Source organism: Salmo salar, chromosome 26, assembly GCF_965601325.2.
Source record: "Salmo salar chromosome 26, fSalSal1, whole genome shotgun sequence".
Classification (NCBI taxonomy): Eukaryota; Metazoa; Chordata; class Actinopteri; order Salmoniformes; family Salmonidae; genus Salmo; species Salmo salar.
The window spans coordinates 28,142,264-28,160,869 of NC_138316.1; the positions used below are offsets into that span (position 1 = coordinate 28,142,264).

Below are 18,606 nucleotides of genomic sequence, written 5' to 3' on the forward strand. Positions count from 1 at the left end.
AATGGACCCGACACTACCATGGTACACATAAGTACATGAAGGAGCTGTGGGACCTGACATAATGGTGATACGTCAACAGTCTCAGCGTAAACAAAACAAAGTAGCTGGTGATACTTGACCATTCTCCAGAAAAGCAGAAAAGGATATCTCCATGTCATCTCCATGTCAATGTACAGTAGATGTACTGTACATTGACATGGAGATGATCAGCAGCTTCAAGTTCCTGGGCACCCTGATATCCTTTTCTGCCCTCAGTTACTTCAATCAAAGTCCCACTTGTGCTTCTCCACTACCCTTAAACTTGCTGCACCATGACCTATGTACCAACTACAGTGTCTTTTGCCATTACACATGTAAATGAAATGTCCATATTTACTGGAAGATTTATTTATGGTAACATAGTCCCTTGACATACATGACTTAACTACTTTGCATAATGCTCAGTTTACCCACTAAGAAATCATACATGTATTAAAATATTAAAGCTGCATTATGTATTACTGTGTCCAATTGATTCTGGTTGGTTGTAATGTTTTTGAAAACTTTCACTACACAACTTTATTTTGCTGATGGACAATCCTGTCGGAAACTTTAATATCAATTATTTTGGGACCCATCACCAATTAACATTGGCTGCAGTATTCCGAACTTACTAGGTAGTCATGCAATAAACGTTTTGTATAATTCCCTTTTAAATTAATTATTTAAATCAAATAAAATTGTATTTGTCACATGCGCCAAATACAAGGTGTAGACCTTACAGTGAAATGCTTACTTACAAGCCCTTAACCAACAATGCGGTACAAAAAAAAAAAGATAAGTCAATAATTAAAGAGCATTCAGTAAAATAGTAGCGAGGCTATATACAGGGGATACCGGTACAGAGAATGTGCGGGGGCGCCGGTTAGTCAAGTTAATAAATACATGTAGGTAGAGATATTAAAGTGACTACGCATAGATAGAGTAGCAACAAATAGTCTGGGTAGCCATTTAATTAGATGTTCAGTAGTCTTATGGCTTGGGGTTAGAATCTGTTTAGAAGCCTCTTGGACCTAGACTTGGCACTCCGGTCCTGCTTGCCGTGTGGTAGCAGAGAGAACTGTAGCTGTGGCTCCACTGGCAATCCCAGCCTAGGAATGCTGAAGCCCCCGAAGTGAAAATGAAAACCTCCATGGTTAAAGGGTATGTGTTCCCCCCTGAAAACAGGGAAGGGGGGGACATTAAAGTCCATAAGTAACACTTGTTGGAGAACAATACTCTTAAGTAAAAGTAGTTTGGGATTTAATTTATCTATTACATTCTTAGGGGGCCCATGGAAGAATAAGGCTATAAAATGCTGTCCCACAGTTGTGAGAGTAATTAGGTGATGTTTTACTGATGTGGGCCGTATTACTTCAATGATCATGGTTTTGCATCTAACCTTCCACCTCCAGAAGCCAGTCCCTCCAGAAACATGACTCTTCTCTCGATCGCTCTTTGATTGGTACCAGGTGGGGAGCGCTCTGCTTTGAAGAGAGAAGCTATGTCTTTGGCCAAAAGAGATTTCTCAGCTTAGATGAAAACCTCTCTGAAGAAGCTTGAGTGTCTATTCATGTAAGGCAGGAAACCTAGATACTCCAGACCCTTTTTGAATCTATAAAGTAAAAAAAGTCAATGAATTTGCCCTGAAGAATTTAACTAAACTTGAGATTCCTTAGATATATGGAAACTCACTACTCAAGAGCATCCCGTAAAACTTTGTGGCTGACTCCACCAGGACATCCCTCTTCAATGTACGAATGAATCACACTGGACCCAACATGACCGCTTCCAGTGCCTCATCAATGGTTTGTGCATACTGGATCTTAAATTGTTTATTGAACTGTGTTTTGGGACAAATTAGCAAAACAATAAACTGATTATCACTACCCTTAAAAAAGATTGACTGCCAACAAAAGGAAACCAAATCCATGTGGAAAAGTATTCATGAACTACAAGCCAATTTTTTTTCAAACTTAGTGCTAATTAACAGTAACAACATCCATCACAGTATAAAGTTACTTACCTTCTCCAACTTCTCTCTGAAGTCATATTCCGCAATTTCTTTCAGTTCTGGCACAGGAGGTTGTAGGCCACACACTTGCCTGTATAGCCTCTCTGAAAAAATGTGTCTCTACACCCCCATGTACCAGACAGACAGCAGTCATGGGGCCCACCTGTTTGTATACGCCATCATAGAGTGCTGTCACACAGAACACAAACAGTAAATAAAGGACACATTACATACAAAAATCAAATATCTTACTCAAGTCATATATATTGCCATAAACAAACATGTCTTTGTTGGTGTAAAAGTGTAACTCACCTTGAGAGTTGCAAGAAAGGCATTTTTGCCAATCAGGTCCCTCAAAGACTCCAGAGGAATGGATGGCACTCATTAGCAGCCGGAGAGATTCTCGATGGACCACCCTCATCAGCTGCCCCTTTTCCGTCAGCGTCCTTAAAAATCATGTCTATTTTTACCTCCGGATTAAAGCGGGCTCTCTTAAAGCCTCTCATTGCACAATCATAAACGCTGTCCCTCATCGCATTAATTTCGTTGGCATCTCATTAACTTCAACATGGTTTGGAGGTCAACACTAAAGGAGACATTCAGAATAACAAAGCTCAGATACTTCCCACAATTCATCTGTAATAACAAGACATTTAATTATTTACAGGGATGACTTACTCATTGTCATCACCAACATCAACAAAAGAGTGTGGTGAAGGTGGACGATAAGCCTCAGGGAATGGTGGAGGGGAGGCCACAGGAAGTGGTATAGGTGGAGGGGGCCACAAGAAGTGGTGCAGAAGATGTGGGGGCACAGGAATAGGTGCTGCCACAAGTGTAGCCTCGTTTGTAGAAGTAGTCTGTAAAAGGTAATTTAAAGGCTTATACATTTCAAAAACATGGAGAAAGCAATAAAGCTGTCAAACATAATGTAATTGCATTCTGAAAATGATTTACAGAAAAAAAAATGTAGCCGCATGCATCACTCATTATAGAATGTAATCAATGTGTAGGTCAAGAAGACATTTTAAGGATGCATGTAGCTCTATTTTGTAAATAATATTTTCAATATGTATTACATTCAACAAGCAGACAGTGTTGTTTTCTCCTCCATGGTCCGTTGGAGACAGCATTCATGAAGCAATCCATTACAGTACTGCTGCGATTGTTGCTGGAAGCACGGAGAAACAACAAAATGGAAGTTCCTTCTAGCCATTTTCAATTGTGATGTTGTTGCATCAAACTGCCTGTACATCGATTTAATGAAAGGAGGAGCTAGGGAAATTGGCAGGTAAAATTAGCATATTAAAGAAAGCGTTAAGTAAGCGAGTGTAGGTGAATATTTAGCCGCTGTTGGCGTTAATTTGACATGTGCAGGAAGCTTGCAGCCGTTTATTTAGCACATTTGCACGCGCTTATTTGACGCATATAGGCGTTCATTTAGCGTGTGAAGACGTTAATTTAGCACCTGCATGCGTTAATTTAGCGCTTGCACCGGCTTACTTTACACACGCAGCATTAAAACTATCGCGTTTTGACCATGTACTTTAGACCCAAACGGCGTTCCATACGTTTTGACCACGTGCTTTAAGACCCAAACGGCGTTCCATATATCGTGACGGCCGAAAATCCCAGGCGGTAACGTCTATCATTCAATGTAACTCAAAATGTCTGTTGCCTTTGTACCAAAAAGACATAGAGGAAAAGCTCAGATCAACCAAGAAACCATCCAAAGAGTAAGTAACGTTAGCTATCAGTTTGGTTATGTTAAACCTATGTAGCATTTACCTAGCTAGCTAGAATGTTGGTTTGCGTTCACGAATGTTTACAACTTTCTAGCTCATTTGCTAGCAATACAGACCGAGGTAAAGTTGGTTTTATATTCGCACATTCAACAGACATTCAAGAGACATTCGCCAAAAACCATTCAAAAATGTAAAAATCAATAACTAATTCACCGTTTTGAATAGAAATTCGAGTTTCGATTTTATAGAAATACATTAGATCGATAAAATGCCATTTAAAGCGGTATAAATCAATAACTAATTCACCGTTTGTCACAGAATCAATAACCTAGGTATGCTTTCTATAAACGTCTAGTATACTTTTACAACCTTTGCTTCTTTGAGTAGAAATTCAAGTTTTGATTTGATATAAATACATAAAATGTCATATTGCATTTAAAGATGAAATCAATAACCAATTCACTGATTGTCACAGAAAAAAGTGAAAATATACATTTATTTGCAATAACTTTAAAGAAATGTTAATTAAGTGCAATTTGATCTATATGAAGTTAGACAATGTTTACATAAAGTTGTACAACGTTTACAATCTTAAATTGTATGCCAAATCAATGTTCGCATATTTAGTGCAACAGTAACACATTTTAAAGTAGTTAGAAGGCACAACAGTACTTTATTTATGTCTCAAATTTAACGGCAAGAGGCCCCTTCCAATTGTTCTCTATTTTGGCTTTGTTAAAGTCCTTCTTTGTCATCCTCAGACAAGCTGAATGGTACCATCTCCTGAGGTAATAGATTCAACTGTTCAACACTTACAGCCAAATGTTTAATACCCCGGTTATTCCCAGAACACATTCTGGAAAGTCTATAGATTCAGTGGTCACTTTATTAGGTACAATCCTCTTTGCATCTGGAACAGTGTGAATTCAAAACTGTTGATGGAACTGGGAAAGGAGATGGACTGTTCAAGTTAAGTCCAGTTGGAGTTCATTACAGTCAGTACAAGTTTTTGAACATTTCTGAGATACAAATACCATCAGACTGTGCTGTCATTTTACACATTCTAAAGTTCAAACAACAGTAACAGAATACCTGAATACTTCGCTGCATGCTTTAGTGTCTAGCAAGCCAAGACCACGGTCCTTGGTGTGTGTAGGAACAATTCATTTTTGTGAATAGGGTGAGGAACCTAATAAAGTGGCAACTGACTGTAGATATCACAAACAACTCCTGTTGAGCAGTGTCTGTCTGTTATACGTTTGATCAATGGGTGTGATGGTAAATCTGATCCCCAAGGTCCTCATAGACTCACTTGGATATATAGTTTGAAGTAAAGAAAAAAATATGAAACTAGGACATTAGAACACTGGCTGAATTATTTAATCCACATCCATTCATATAAAATGTCCTTTAAAGTATAAATACCCTTCAAAGGCCACTATTTCTGGACATTTTAAAAGGTTTGCAAATAGTTATTTTTCAAGGAATGTGAATTGAAAGGGATATGGTAATACCTATGTAGGTGACGTAGTTTCTCCACTGGTATAATGGGTATAATGTGTGGTAGTTGCACACCTCCCTGCTGAATTATGTAGAGCTGATTTGGGCCAGGTGATATTTTTTTCATGATCTTTTGTGAAAAGCCCAATTTTCACGTAGTGTTTGTGCTAGCAGTTTAAGAGAGAAAGAGAGCAAATAGCATAGGGACAGCCTGGTTGAAGTCCTAGTTTTTAATGGTTAGTGCCAGTAGATTTCAGAAGGGTTCACATGCAGTTCAGAGGCAAATCATAATGTATACATTTAGCACAAAAACAAAACATGTACTGTCCTTTTCTTATATTTGTGCTTTTTTTGTTATGCACCCTCTGGTATCTTTCAATACCCATGCTAATTTGTATATACGTACACTACCGTACACTACCGTTCAAAAGTTTGGGGTCACTTAGAAATGTCCTTGTTTTTGAAAGAGATGCAATATTTTTGTCCATTTAAAATAACATCAAATTTAGCAGAAATACAGTGTAGACATTGTTAATGTTGTAAATGACTATTGTAGTGGGAAACGGCAGATTTGTTTCATGGAATATCTACATAGGCGTACAGAGGCCCATTATCAGCAACCATCACTCCTGTGTTCCAATGGCACGTTGTGTTAGCTAATCCAAGAGTTTATCATTTTAAAAGGCTAATTGATCATTAGAAAAACCTTTTGCAATTATGTTTGCACAGCTGAAAACTGTTGTTCTCATTTAAAGAAGCAATAAAAATGGCCTTCTATAGACTAGTTGAGTATCTGGAGCATCTGCATTTGTGGGTTCGATTACAGACTCAAAATGGCTTAGAAACAAATAACTTTCTAATGAAACTTGTCAGTCTAATCTTGTTCTAAGAAATTAAGGCTATTCCATGTGAGAAATTGCCAAGAAACTGAAGATCTCGTACAACGCTGTGTACTACTCCCTACACAGAACAGCGCAAACTGGCTCTAACCAGAATAGAAAGAGGAGTGGGAGGCCCCGATGCACAACTGAGCAAAAGGACAAGTACATTAGTGTCTAGTTTGAGAAACAGACTCCTCATAAATCCTCAACTGGCAGCTTCATTAAATAGTACCTGCAAAACACCAGTCTCAACGTCAACAGTAAAGAGGCAACTCCGGGATGCTGGCCTTCTAGGCAGAGTTGCAAAGAAAAAGCCATATCTCTGTCCAGTGTTTGTTATTTTGCCCATCTTAATCTTTAAATTTTTTTGGCCAGTCTGAGATATGGCTGGTGATCTCATTCATGTTTCAGTGCCATTTGCCTCAAAGCGAGCATAGTAGTTTAGCGTGTCTGGTAGGCTCATGTCACTGGGCAGCTCTCGGCTGTGCTTCCCTTTGAAGTCTGAAATGGTTTGCAAACCCTGCCACACCCGACGAGTATCAGGGCCAGTGTAGTACGACTCGATCTTGGTCCTGTGTTGACCCTTTGCCTGTTTGATGGTTCGTTGGAGGGCATAGCGGGATTTCTTATAAGCTTCTGGGTTAGAGTCCCGCTCCTTGAAAGTCGCAGCTCTAGCCTTTAGCTCAGTGCGGATATTGCCTGTAATCCATGGCTTCTGGTTGGGGTATGTACATACTGTCACTGTGGGGATGACGTCATCGATACACTTATGGATGAAGCCAATGACTGATGTGGTGTACTCCTCAATGCCATCGGAGGAATCCCGGAACATATTCCAGTCTGTGCTAGCAAAACAGTCCTGTAGCTTAGCATCTGCTTCATCTGACTACTTTTTTATTGATCTAATCACTTGTTCTTTCTGCTTTAATTTTTGCTTGTAAGCAGGAATCAGGAGGATAGAATTATGGTCAGATTTGCCAAATGGAGGGCGAAGGAGGGCTTTGTATGTATCTCTGTGTGTGGCGTAAAGGTGGTCCAGAGTCCCCCCCAGTTGCACATTTAACATGCTGATAGATCTTTGGTGAAACAGATTTAAGTTTCCCTGCATTAAAGTCCCCAGCTACTAGGAGCGCCGCCTCTGGGTGAGCATTTTCTTGTTTGCTTATGGCGGAATACAGAACATTCAATACTGTTTTAGTGCCAGCCTCTGACTGTGGTGGTATGTAAACAGCTACGAAAAATACAGATAAACTCTCTAGGTAAATATTGTGGTCTACAGTCGTTGCCAAAAGTTTTGAGAATGACACATTCATTTTCACAAAGTCTGCTGCCTCAGTGTCTTTAGATATTTTTGTCAGATGTTACTATGGAATACTGAAGTATAATTACAAGCATTTCATAAGTGTCAAAGGCTTTTATTGACAATTACATGAAGTTGATGCAAAGAGTCAATATTTGCAGTGTTGACCCTTCTTTTTCAAGACCTCTGTAATCTGCCCTGGCATGCTGTCAATTAACTTCTGGGCCACATCCTGACTGATGGCAGCCTATTCTTGCATAATCAATGCTTGGAATTTGTCTGAATTTGTGGGTTTTTGTTTGTCCACCCGCCTCTTGAGGATTGACCACAAGTTCTCAATGGGATTAAGGTCTGGGGAGTTTCCTGGCCATGGACCCAAAATATTGATGTTTTGTTCCCCAAACCACTTAGTTATCTATTTTGCCTTATGGCAAGGTGCTCCATCATTCTGGAAAAGGCATTGTTCGTCACCAAACTGTTCCTGGATGGTTGGGAGAAGTTGCTCTCGGAGGATGTGTTGGTACCATTCTTTATTCATGGCTGTGTTCTTAGGCAAAATTGTGAGTGAGCCCACTCCCTTGGCTGAGAAGCGAGCCCACTCCCTTGGCTGAGAAGGACTGATGGTAGCGGTCACCTTGTCTTCTCCGGACAAGCTTTTTTGCGGATGCCCCAAACAATCGGAAAGGGGATTCATCAGAGAAAATTACTTTACCCCAGTCCTCAGCAGTCCAATCTCTGTACCTTTTGCAGAATATCAGTCTGTCCCTGATGTTTTTCCTGGAGAGAAGTGGCTTCTTTGCTGCCCTTCTTGACACCAGGCCATCCTCCAAAAGTCTTCGCCTCACTGTGCGTGCAGATGCACTCACACCTGCCTGCTGACATTCCTGAGCAAGCTCTGTACTGGTGGTGCCCCAATCCCGCAGCTGAATCAACTTTAGGAGACGGTCCTGTCGCTTGCTGGACTTTCTTGGGCGCCCTGAAGCCTTCTAAACAACAATTGAACCGCTCTCCTAGAAGTTCTTGACGATCCGATAAATGGTTGATATAGGTGCAATCTTACAAGCAGCAATATCCTTGCCTGTGAAGCCCTTTTTGTGCAAAGCAATGATGACGGCATGTTTCTTTGCAGGTAACCATGGTTGACAGAGGAAGAACAATGATTCCAAGCACCACCCTCCTTTTGAAGCTTCCAGTCTGTTATTTGAACTCAATCAGCATGACAGAGTGATCTCCAGCCTTGTCCTCGTCAACACTCACACCTGTGTTAACGAGAGAATCACTGACATGATGTCAGCTGGTCCTTTTATGGCAGGGCTGAAATGCAGTGGATATGTTTTTTGGGGATTCAGTTCATTTGCATGGCAAAGAGGGACTTTGCAATTAATTGCAATTCATCTGATCACTCTTCATAACATTCTGGAGTATATGCAAATTGCCATCATATAAACTGAGGCAGCAGACTTTGAAAATTAATATTTGTCATTCTCAAAACTTTTGGCCACGACTGTACAGCTTATCATGAGATACTCTACCTCAGGTGAGCAATAACTTGAGACTTCCTTAGATGTCGTGCACCAGCTGTTATGTACAAAAATACAGTCCGCCGCCCCTTGTCTTACCAGACGCCGCTGTTCTATACTGCCGGAACAGCGTATAACCAGCCAGCTGTATGTTGATAGTGTCATCGTTCAGCCACAACTCCGTGAAGCATAAGATATTAGTTTTGAATGTCCCGTTGGTAGTTTAATGTTGCGCGTAGGTCATCGATTTTATTCTCCAAAGATTGCATTAAAATAAGTCATTTACAACATTAACAATGTCTACACTGTATTTCTGATCCTTTTGATGTTATTTTAATGGACAAAAAAATGTGCCTTTAAAAAACGACATTTCTAAGTGACCCCAAACTTTTGAATGGTAGTGTATGTTATGGTTCACTCTTAGTTTTCCCTATTTCCACGTTGATCCTCTTGGTTGTCTTGATCCATCCACCTGTCTTCTTTGTTAGTCAAGCCTGACCACTTCATCCCATAGTTTTTTTCTTCCTGTAATCTAATTTAATATGACTGAAGATGCAGAATTTTTATACCAGGCCCCATCTAACAGGGTATAACTGACTCGTTTAAACTTTGACCACATGCCCTCCAGACAGACTACATGCCCTCTATCAATTCAAAACTGGAATTTTTACTCAAAACAAAAGTTTTAAAAGTATGCTAGACATGTATAGAATAGATCATACCTAGTTTGATGTTTCTGTAACTAACGGGGAATTAGTTATTGATTTATACAGCTTTAAATGGCATTTGATAGATTTCTATAAAATCAAAACAAAGGTTGTAAAAGTATGCCAGACATTTATAGAATAACTCATACCTAGTTAGATTTTTCTGTCATATTCAGTGAAAATGTTTATGATTTATATAGCTTTAAATGGCATTTTATAGATGTGTTTCTATCAAATCAGAACTGGAATGTTTACTCAAAGCAAAGGTTGTAAAAATATGCTAGACATTTAAAATAAACCATATCTATGTTTGTGACAATTAGTTATTGATTTTTACAATTTTAAATGGCTTTTGGCGAATGTCTGAATATAAAACCAACTTTACCTCGTGGCAGTACCGCTGGTTTGCTATTTGGCCTACATATCATACAAGGTAAACAAGTTGCCAGCTGTAACAGTTTTTTTTCTTTCTTCATATTTTCCAACTTTCAGTTGCTGGATGAAAATGACCAGCTGGTAAGGTGCATCACAGAGTACATGCAAAAAGGACGAGCAATGGAATGTGTACAGTAAGTTCAACTATATCCATATCTATTTATTTCTCCTGGAGCTATTGGGTTTGCAGGTTTTTAACCAGCTCTATACGAACACACCTGATTCAGTGGCGTAGCGGTCTAAGGCACTGCGTCTCAGTGCAAGATGTCCCTGGTTCGAATCCGACCGTGATTGGGAGTCCCATAATTGGCCCAGCGTTAGGCCGTCATTGTAAATAAGAATTTGTTCTTAACTGACTTGCTACTCGCTGTTTTATCTATGCAGTTTCTTTAACCCTACCTACATGCACATAGTACCTCGACTAACCTGTACCCCCTGTATATATAGCCTCGCTATTATTTTTTTACTTCAGTTTATTAACTATTTTTCTTAACTGCATTGTTGGGTAAGGTCTACACCTGTTGTATTTGGCGCATGTGACAAATACAATTTGAAGGTCCTGATGAGTAAATAATTATGGTAGGGCTGGAACAAAATCCTGCTGAAGAATAGGGTTGGCCACCCTGCCAACTAACATACTGTAAACAACTTTTCTCCACCAGATATCAACAAATCTTGCACCGCAATATTGTTTACCTGGGAACCATAGCAGACGCCAGCCAAACTTGGCTCCAACCACAAATGTATGTTTTGTCCCTCAATGAAAATGCAACCAGCTGCATTCATTGCTTCAATTGTTTGTCGATGTTAACCAGTGACAGGTTGCAAATTGACTCCGATTCCAATTTTCAGATCTCCACCAATGGAGAGGCACCAACATTGACAGCCCAGAATGGATATAAAGGAATAATTTCCTCTGAATTGATTCACATCTTTTATTTTATTGAAAATAAAGTTTGCAATTTTTTTTCTGCCCAGGAGTTCTTTCCTGACCTAGTGCTGTAAAGTAACATGGGGTGCATTTAATATAGTTTGGGCATACTGAGCTGTTGCAGAATATCAATTACTCCCAACAGGTCAGTTCATTAACAAATCACCAGCATTGGGTCCCAGAATTGTTAAGTTTGAAATACACTACTTCCGGGTAGCCTTGGACAATGGCTATTATACTGACAAAGGATTCCACTGAACTGCAACACTGCTAGAAAACTGGATGTGCAGCAGCCTGTCACCCCTTAAAGAAAAAGATCATACTGTAATTTGTGACCGCATGAAGTCATAGAAAATACCAACATTCAATTGCTAGTCATTTTTATTTTTTTGTTGCATTGCTGGTACACTTGGGAAGATTGTTGCCAGCTCAAGAGAACAAAAAGCAACATAAGCCAAGCAGTCCCCCTTCATATCTACTGTCAGGGTAACATTTTATTTTTTTGTAGATGCCACTAGTAAACCATTGACACAGCTGAAAGATGCTAATGGTTACAGTCCAAGGTCTATAAAGATAAAAAAAAAAAGGCAGCAAAAGTTTGGGAAACACAAAGCAACACACCCTATATTTTGATTGTGCAAAGCACAGAACTATAAAAAGATATTTATGTATATACAGCAAACATGGTAAGTATGTTAGTTTTCAGAAAACATGGTGTCATTTCATAAATACAGGCAACATTGGCATCCGCAAACATCAAATTTAACATTCTGGGCATTTAAACACAGCCCGTAGCCATAGAAACTGAAGAAACATGGGCTAAAAAAATACCCTACACAATGTTTTAGTGTTTATAATGGCATATTTGGTAACCTTTAGATATATGGTGTAGTTAAACTCTGTACTAAAGAAATTAATGTGCCTTCACATCTTGGGGGGGGGGGGGGGGGGGGGTGTAACATGTTAGAAAATACAAAAATAAGATTAATACTGTCAATATTCTTACAAGAAAATATTGTATTTTAAAAGGAACAAACATTAGGTTTATGAGTGTCATTCTGAAGCGAACTGCCAAATCAGGGAAAGAAAAGGAAATGAATGCGCTTTTTGATCGAAGACTCCCTAATGCTTACACTAGGGCTCGTAACTTTAATGAACAATATAATAATCTGACTTCTCTTCAGCACCATTTATCTTCTGAACAACGCTTTGGTTGGAAAATAATATTGTGAAAGTGCTATTAATACCAACATGGCACATAGTTACTGCTATATATTTTTTTACTCTGTCAGTTGTTGAAAAAGTTTTATATTTTTTTCAATTACACCTCTGCAATGATTTATGTATGCTGAGCCTGCTCAAAGCCTCTTAATAAAAAGTAGTAAATTATTATTTAAACTTCAGTAATTTCCAAGCTATGTAACAGTAGATGTTAGCTGTAGTCTGAGTCATCTTACATGAGATTTGGCAGTTACAGCTATGGGGAAAACTGGAGTGTCTCGTGTAGAGCCCACCCCCTAATCTTATCCCTTACATTTTCAGAAGGAGAAGAAAAGTGGATGATGGCCATGCATGTCTCAAGCTCTTGTCTGAGGAAACAGTATAAACTTTATAAGGCAGACTATCTGCTGCCAGTAGGACATGCATTGCGTACAGCTTTTACAAATAGGGGGCATTTGAAATGGAAAAATACATACAAAATGTTAAGCCAGTATGAACAATGCAATTTTGCCTTAACACATACTTAGACTGTTTTAAATTGAATGGTTATTCCAAAAGGGCAACATTACTAATGGTCGCAGTAGAACTTGCTTCAGAAATACAGCTACTCTACCATGCCAATGGACTCATTTGTTTGGTCTGTATCAGTACTGGTGAAGATAGGAGGGCCTGTGCTCATGTTTGATGGGGAAGGATTTAAAGCCCTTGCTGATGGGTTTGTGCTGTTGTTGTTGCTGCTGCTGGGTGTAGGGAGAGAAGCTAGAGGAGATCCCGGTGGAGGGAGGGCAGTCACTGGCAGTGGACCACACCGGCGACTGTAACATCTGCATGGAATCACTCCATTGGCTGGAAGGGATGTTCATCTGGTACAGGGAAGAGCTTGGATTGGGCATGGTGTTGTGTTGAGTGTGAGCGGAGTGCTGCCATGGGGCCTTCGGCGGCCAAGTTTTCGTTTTGCTTTCCTGTGGAGTAGAATGGATGGAAGTGGGAGTTGATCAATACAAGATCTTTAGCAAAAAATAAATAAAAGGGGGTAAATGTTAACAATTAAAGGGGATTCAATATCATAGAGATATATGCAGTGAACGATAGAGGCTTACATTTTCTGGCCCAATTACTGTACTGCACACAGACTCCTAAGTACACACTCTTTCCTTACCTGGTTATTATCATCTCCCAAGTGATGGAGAGGAGGAGAGGGCAGGGTACACACCTCCGGCTCACCACAGCTGTGTTTTCTACAGGCAGAAGAGATGACATGAAGCTCTACAGCACAATATCAATAGTTCAAAACAGGTTGTAGGGAAACCAAAAGAACAGTAATAGACTATGGTGTACGTTTAACACATGGTGACTCAGTTGTACCTTCTTTGTTTGACGGCTGCAACAAGATCAGGTCCAGAGAACATGGAGAACAAGCTGTCCCCATTGGCTGAGGACGTCTCATCACTGGAGCTGGCAGAGTCTCCCTGATTGGCTGACCAGCTGCTGTTGACCGCCTCCCTGTTTCACAAGAGGCATTCTCAGTCAGAACTACTATGAACATCTTGTTCTTACCATTCTACAAATCGAACATCACTAAGAGGCATGTAAGATTGATTGGCATACTTTATAGATATGTTATATACCAAAAGGTGTGAATAAATTGTACTAGTGGGCATGTGTCATGTGAGATGGAGCGGTGTATAGAGCCTTGAATGAATGTACCCTGTAGTACTACTTTGGGCGGACTATATAGAGCCCTATGCCATATACAGAGATGTGTGTATCAATGAGATGTTAGGTGTTGATTGTGATTGGGGAACATACCCCTCGCTGTAGTACTCTGGGTGGGACCAGGTCCTGTGCTGCTCATCAGAGACGGGCCAGTTGCCGCGGGTGTTGCTGGGTCGACGGATTTGCTGCACCTGCCGTTTCTGCTGCATGGCCTGGCTGACTCCGGCAACGTAACGCGCAAACTCAGGGTCAGAGCCAACTGCATATGAAAGGGAGAAAACACACAGTTCAGTTTGACATCCTCAGCTTTTCTGTGTGTTTGCACTCCACAGCTCAATCCATTCAGCCAGACTGTCTACCATAGCAGAAAAAGCACAATAACCGTAAGTCAGCTGAACACAATGGCCTCTGCTCTGAAATAAAGAGTCTGCTGCACTGTAAAAACAGCAACTGACACATTGTAAATTCAGCATAACATTTAAAATGACATCAGAACTGCTGGGGGGGTGCAGCACTGCTCACTGTCAGACTCAACAACCTACATTTGGAGAGATTCTAGTAAGGTCCTGTAGTTCAGTCTTTGAAAATGTATCTGAATGAGAGATGTGGCTATGAAGGTTTTTCACTTCCTCCTCAGGTTGCACCTGATAATGGGCACTATTCATTCAGGAAATCATATGGAAATCAGAAACTAGATCATACATTTTTCTGTCAGCGAAATATCACCACCCCAAATGTCTTTAATGGTTACAATGAGATTATGTAAGCACATCTCCAAACCACAAAACCCCAAGAAAAATCAAAAGCAACCCATCCTCTCCAGGCATAATGACTGCAGTGCTAAACAGCAGTGTCTCCCTTTTCCTTCTCAGTCTTTGTAATGAAACAGCCCAGTCAACACAGCTCCAAGCCCCACTGCTGACAGTTCTCTCCTACTATGGAATCCCTGGAGGCTGTGAGTTGCCTGCCTCTTACCACCACAACCCAGACAGCCTACTGATAATGGGGAGGGAGGGTGAATAACACCTTCCTAAAGGAGGCCAAGACACTGGCTCTCACCCTAAAGTGTTATCAACCACCTAGGTTATGTTCAGTGAGGAACACCATAGTACCTCCCCATTTCACTCTGTTCCAAAATGTTTACTCCCTACTGACCACCACCCACATTAGTCAGAGGAACCCAGAGTGTTATCTGGGTTTGTGGATATAAGGGACAAAAATTACTCACCTGCAGGGTCAAAGGGCAAAGTGTCTCCCAGCACCCCAAACACCCCCTCGTTCTGGTCCCTGTTGGGCCAGGTGTTGTTGCGGGGACCTTGTGGCTTCTGCCCCAGCATCTCAGACATGACACTGTCCATGTAGGTGCTGACCAGCCCCAGGCTGTACAGGTCTGAGCTCAGGTCTGGGAGGCCAGGTGAGCCCCACTGGCCAATGGGCCCCAGGGGGGAGAGCCCTGCTGGGGGAGGGGGGCCCTGGGGAGGAGGCTGCTGCTGGCTGGAACCACTCAGCCACTTGCTTGGCATTCTCTGCTGGGGAAGAACCTGGGGTGGAGGCTGTTGGGAGGGCAGCTGAGGTGGAGCATGCTGCTGCTGACCAATAGGCTGGAGGAGGTGTTGGTAGTACTGCAGTGCCTGCTGGGAGGGCTGCTGTGGTGGTGGCTGCTGCTGCTGTTGCGGCATACTCTGGGTAGGGGGCTGCAGTGAACTGTGTGAGACCGCTTGGGAGATTGGGGTTCGGTCGGTGGCTCCGCTCGGGGGCTTCAGCTCAGCGGCGTTGGCAGACGCTACAGAGTTCCTCCTTTTGACCAGTGGGGAGGCTTGCTGGGACTTGCCCATGTTGAAACCTGAGAGAAAGTCAATGACGTCCTGCATCTCCTGGTCCGTGGGGAGGTTCATGCCCTGGTCGTCACACAGTGAACCGTTCTGGGGCTGGGTGGGGTCGGGGTTGCTGGACAGGTTGCCTAGCTGTAAGATGCTCTGCAGTCTCCCGTCTACTGCTTGGCCCAGGCTCTTAAACTGCTGGTCTTCAGAGCTGCTGCTAGAGAGCATGCTATGGGACGGGGTGCTGGGGATGGAGTAGCTGCCCCCACCACCACCAGACACAGAGCTGGAAGAGGCCTTCTTTGTGAATTTGGAAGTTAGCTTGGAGATAGTTTTGGGCAGGCCACTGTAGGCTTTGGAGCCATTTCCAGGAGGCAGGTCTACCTGCATCCCGTAGTCAGGGCTCTCCCGCTGTAACTGCATCTGAATGGTGGGCAACGCCTGTTCTCTGTGGAGGGAGAAGAGAATAAGCATTCAATGGCATGGAAAATTACAATAGCTAGCTTTTAAAATTTTCTTTCAGGGCAAATGTAAACTAAAGCTTGAGAATGAGAGCTACACCTCTGTCAACCAATGCGAACACACAGCAGGTTGATTCTTTCTAGGAATTGAACATGCAAACGTGAAAATGCCTTGGACAATACACATCCACTCACTTGCACTCCTTCCACCTATTGATGTCAAAGACGGCGGTATATAGCACGTCCACCAGGCCGAGGGTCTTCTCTGGGTCCAGACTCCGCTGCAACAGAGACATGGTGGCTGGGTCCTCTTTCAGGCACCTACACACAGGACAGTCAGGACAGAGCACGACTGGCATGTCCAACATAATACATTTATAGAAGGTCTGTTAATACTTCACTTTACTGTCCAAATGTGATAGTTGATTGAGTTAAGTGTTTGCTTATGTGGATAGAAAGTATGTAGTTTGCTGATTTAGCTAATTGTATGTCTAAGGGTTCTGAATACTTGGAATTCCCTTGCTAAAACAGCTAAAGCAAGCAAAATGTATTTATTTATCCAAATTATTTTTTGGACCTGTAAAGCAAGCAGATTGTGGAAAAAAAGAGGGCAAAAGAGACAATTCTGAATAATCCTACTCACCATGTGGAGGGTACTTGTACCACAACTCTGGAGCCCTCCAGAGCAATCTGTGGAGCATAGGCTTCCTTGTTCTCGATCTGAGCAGTGTCAACAACCACCTGTCCACACAGTCATTCAGAGAGCTGCATCAGCACAGCTTCTAATAGAATGCATTCCCTCACAGCCAGTTACGCTTGTGCAAGCAATTCTACAGGATTATATTGGCCCTTTTTATCTCGACTCTGACTGTAAGCAAAGCAGATATTGTGGAAAGAAATTGGTATTCTAACACACCTGTCTCCTCTAAAATGGAAAATGGATATAATGAAATAAGATCTAGTACTAACTCTGCCCATAGTCAGAGCATGTGGGCAAAGGCAATGTAAGCTACTTTGGGTGAACAACAAATATCCACACTTCCAGGTATCCAGCCCAATATTTTCCAGTAGTTCTTTGAAAAAGAGGCACTACCTTCTAGACAAATGAAACTGGGTCATGGGGAGGGAGGACCCTTCCTGTCTCACAGGAAGTCAGCCTATTGTCATTTATATAGCAGGTGTATCCTCAGGACCCCTGGGCAGTCAGAGGGCTGAGTCCAGGCCTGTGAGAGAAACATACCGACACACCCACCAGGCCCCTGACACAAGGTCACAGGCAGAGAGAGAGAAAAAACGAGAGAGAGAAAAAACGAGAGAGCGAGATGCAACAGCATAGGCCCCCCAAAAAAGGAGAATTGGCCAATTTAGTTGTTGAGAACTTAAATTAACATCCCAGAAATAAAGCCATTTTCACTGTCTGGCAGATCCGCTCTAGGAGTAATGTTAAGAGAAGGTGGTCTTCTCTTAGGCTGCTATGGAGGCTCCCACTGTCTGTGTTCTTCAGAGCTCATAGCTCAGATAAGGAGGAGTTCATGTAAAGCTCCCATCTACCACCAGGGTTTGTTTTACACTCAGCGCTGCTGTTGGGTGGATAAGAACACTCCCCAGGCCTGACGCACTAAATATTACAGACCACACTGAGGAAATAAAGTAGAGTAGGAGGACTGCTGCTTTCTCTCTGTTGGCTGGGGGAGACTCGTTTCAAAGTGAACAGCCAGAGATCTGTTTGAAGAACCAACCAGATGACCCCATCCTTTACCCAGATGCTGCAGGAATGTTGGCTTCACTGTCTACAATGAGTTTGTTTACACCCAACATACCTTCCCATCATCTCGATTACACACCTCCCGAACAATGGGCTCTAGGTTACAATAGACTACAACTTGCAGCCTGGCCCAGAGCTATAATGTAGAGGCTTCACTAAGCTTCACGAGGCTGTAGAGTTAGTGAATCTGCTCAAGGCAGGGACCTCTAACGAATTAAATACTCCTTTACCTTTTCATCAAATAAATGAAGTTGGTTGAACCACATGGCCCTACTGCTAAAGAAAAACAATCCATCAGCTAATTTTAGTTGAGACAGTTTATGTTGACAAGTATTTTAAGCTGGGTGCGTTTGCTGCCCTTGTTGACATCTTAAGTGCTTTGTACTCACCAGTCCCGCCTGAGCGAACAGTAACTGGACAGCGGTCTTGCAGGCCATTCTCCAGCTGGAAGGGCAGACCTGGTTGAGGACCTCAGTGACGGGGGAGTCATCCCGTAGGGTCACTCCGTTCTGCCCCACTGCCTCTTTAATGAGCTGCAACATGGTGTGCTGAGGATACAAAACAGGGTGGCC

The 18,606-nt window shown here is 42.0% G+C and overlaps 2 protein-coding genes and 1 long non-coding RNA gene across 10 annotated transcripts in view; 1 reads left to right on the forward strand and 2 right to left on the reverse strand.

The window, feature by feature from the left end:
- Positions 1–462: 462 nt before the first annotated feature.
- LOC106587583 (uncharacterized) lies at positions 463–3,896 on the reverse strand. 2 transcript variants are annotated; one of them, XR_014382836.1, is made up of 6 exons: positions 3,821–3,896; positions 3,112–3,203; positions 2,711–2,892; positions 2,345–2,618; positions 1,421–2,221; positions 463–1,196 (listed from the first exon to the last, which is right to left on the reverse strand). It is a non-coding gene; the product is annotated as an uncharacterized LOC106587583 (long non-coding RNA). The 2 variants fall into 2 exon arrangements; XR_001324466.3 differs by having other exon boundaries at positions 463–2,221.
- On the forward strand, positions 3,601–11,093 carry LOC106587582 (SS18-like protein 2). Its single transcript, XM_014176111.3, has 4 exons — positions 3,601–3,768; positions 10,178–10,254; positions 10,783–10,863; positions 10,973–11,093. The coding sequence occupies exons 1-4, from the start codon at positions 3,700–3,702 to the stop codon at positions 11,001–11,003; spliced, it is 258 nt and encodes an 85-aa protein (XP_014031586.1). The 5' UTR covers positions 3,601–3,699; the 3' UTR covers positions 11,004–11,093.
- A 321-nt stretch (positions 11,094–11,414) lies between these two features.
- Positions 11,415–18,606, reverse strand: part of LOC106587568 (granule associated Rac and RHOG effector protein 1) — a 44,557-nt gene continuing 37,365 nt past the window's right edge. For all 7 annotated transcript variants that reach the window (XM_014176082.3, XM_014176085.3, XM_014176081.3 and 4 more), the window contains 8 exons: positions 18,424–18,582; positions 16,913–17,010; positions 16,465–16,590; positions 15,217–16,256; positions 14,082–14,247; positions 13,638–13,775; positions 13,432–13,510; positions 11,415–13,234 (listed from right to left, as the gene is read on the reverse strand). In XM_014176082.3, coding sequence (XP_014031557.2) covers positions 12,917–13,234; positions 13,432–13,510; positions 13,638–13,775; positions 14,082–14,247; positions 15,217–16,256; positions 16,465–16,590; positions 16,913–17,010; positions 18,424–18,582 — 2,124 coding nt within the window. In that variant the 3' untranslated portion in view covers positions 11,415–12,916. The remainder of the gene's footprint in view (positions 13,235–13,431; positions 13,511–13,637; positions 13,776–14,081; positions 14,248–15,216; positions 16,257–16,464; positions 16,591–16,912; positions 17,011–18,423; positions 18,583–18,606) is intronic.

Bases quoted from the DNA above. Each gene is read 5' to 3' on its own strand.
- LOC106587582 (XM_014176111.3), top strand. From the start codon at position 3,700: ATGTCTGTTGCCTTTGTACCAAAAAGACATAGAGGAAAAGCTCAGATC. The intron at 3,769-10,177 runs GTAAGTAACGTT...TCCAACTTTCAG, and splicing joins ACCAAGAAACCATCCAAAGA to TTGCTGGATGAAAATGACCA. The intron at 10,864-10,972 runs GTATGTTTTGTC...TCCAATTTTCAG, and splicing joins ACTTGGCTCCAACCACAAAT to ATCTCCACCAATGGAGAGGC.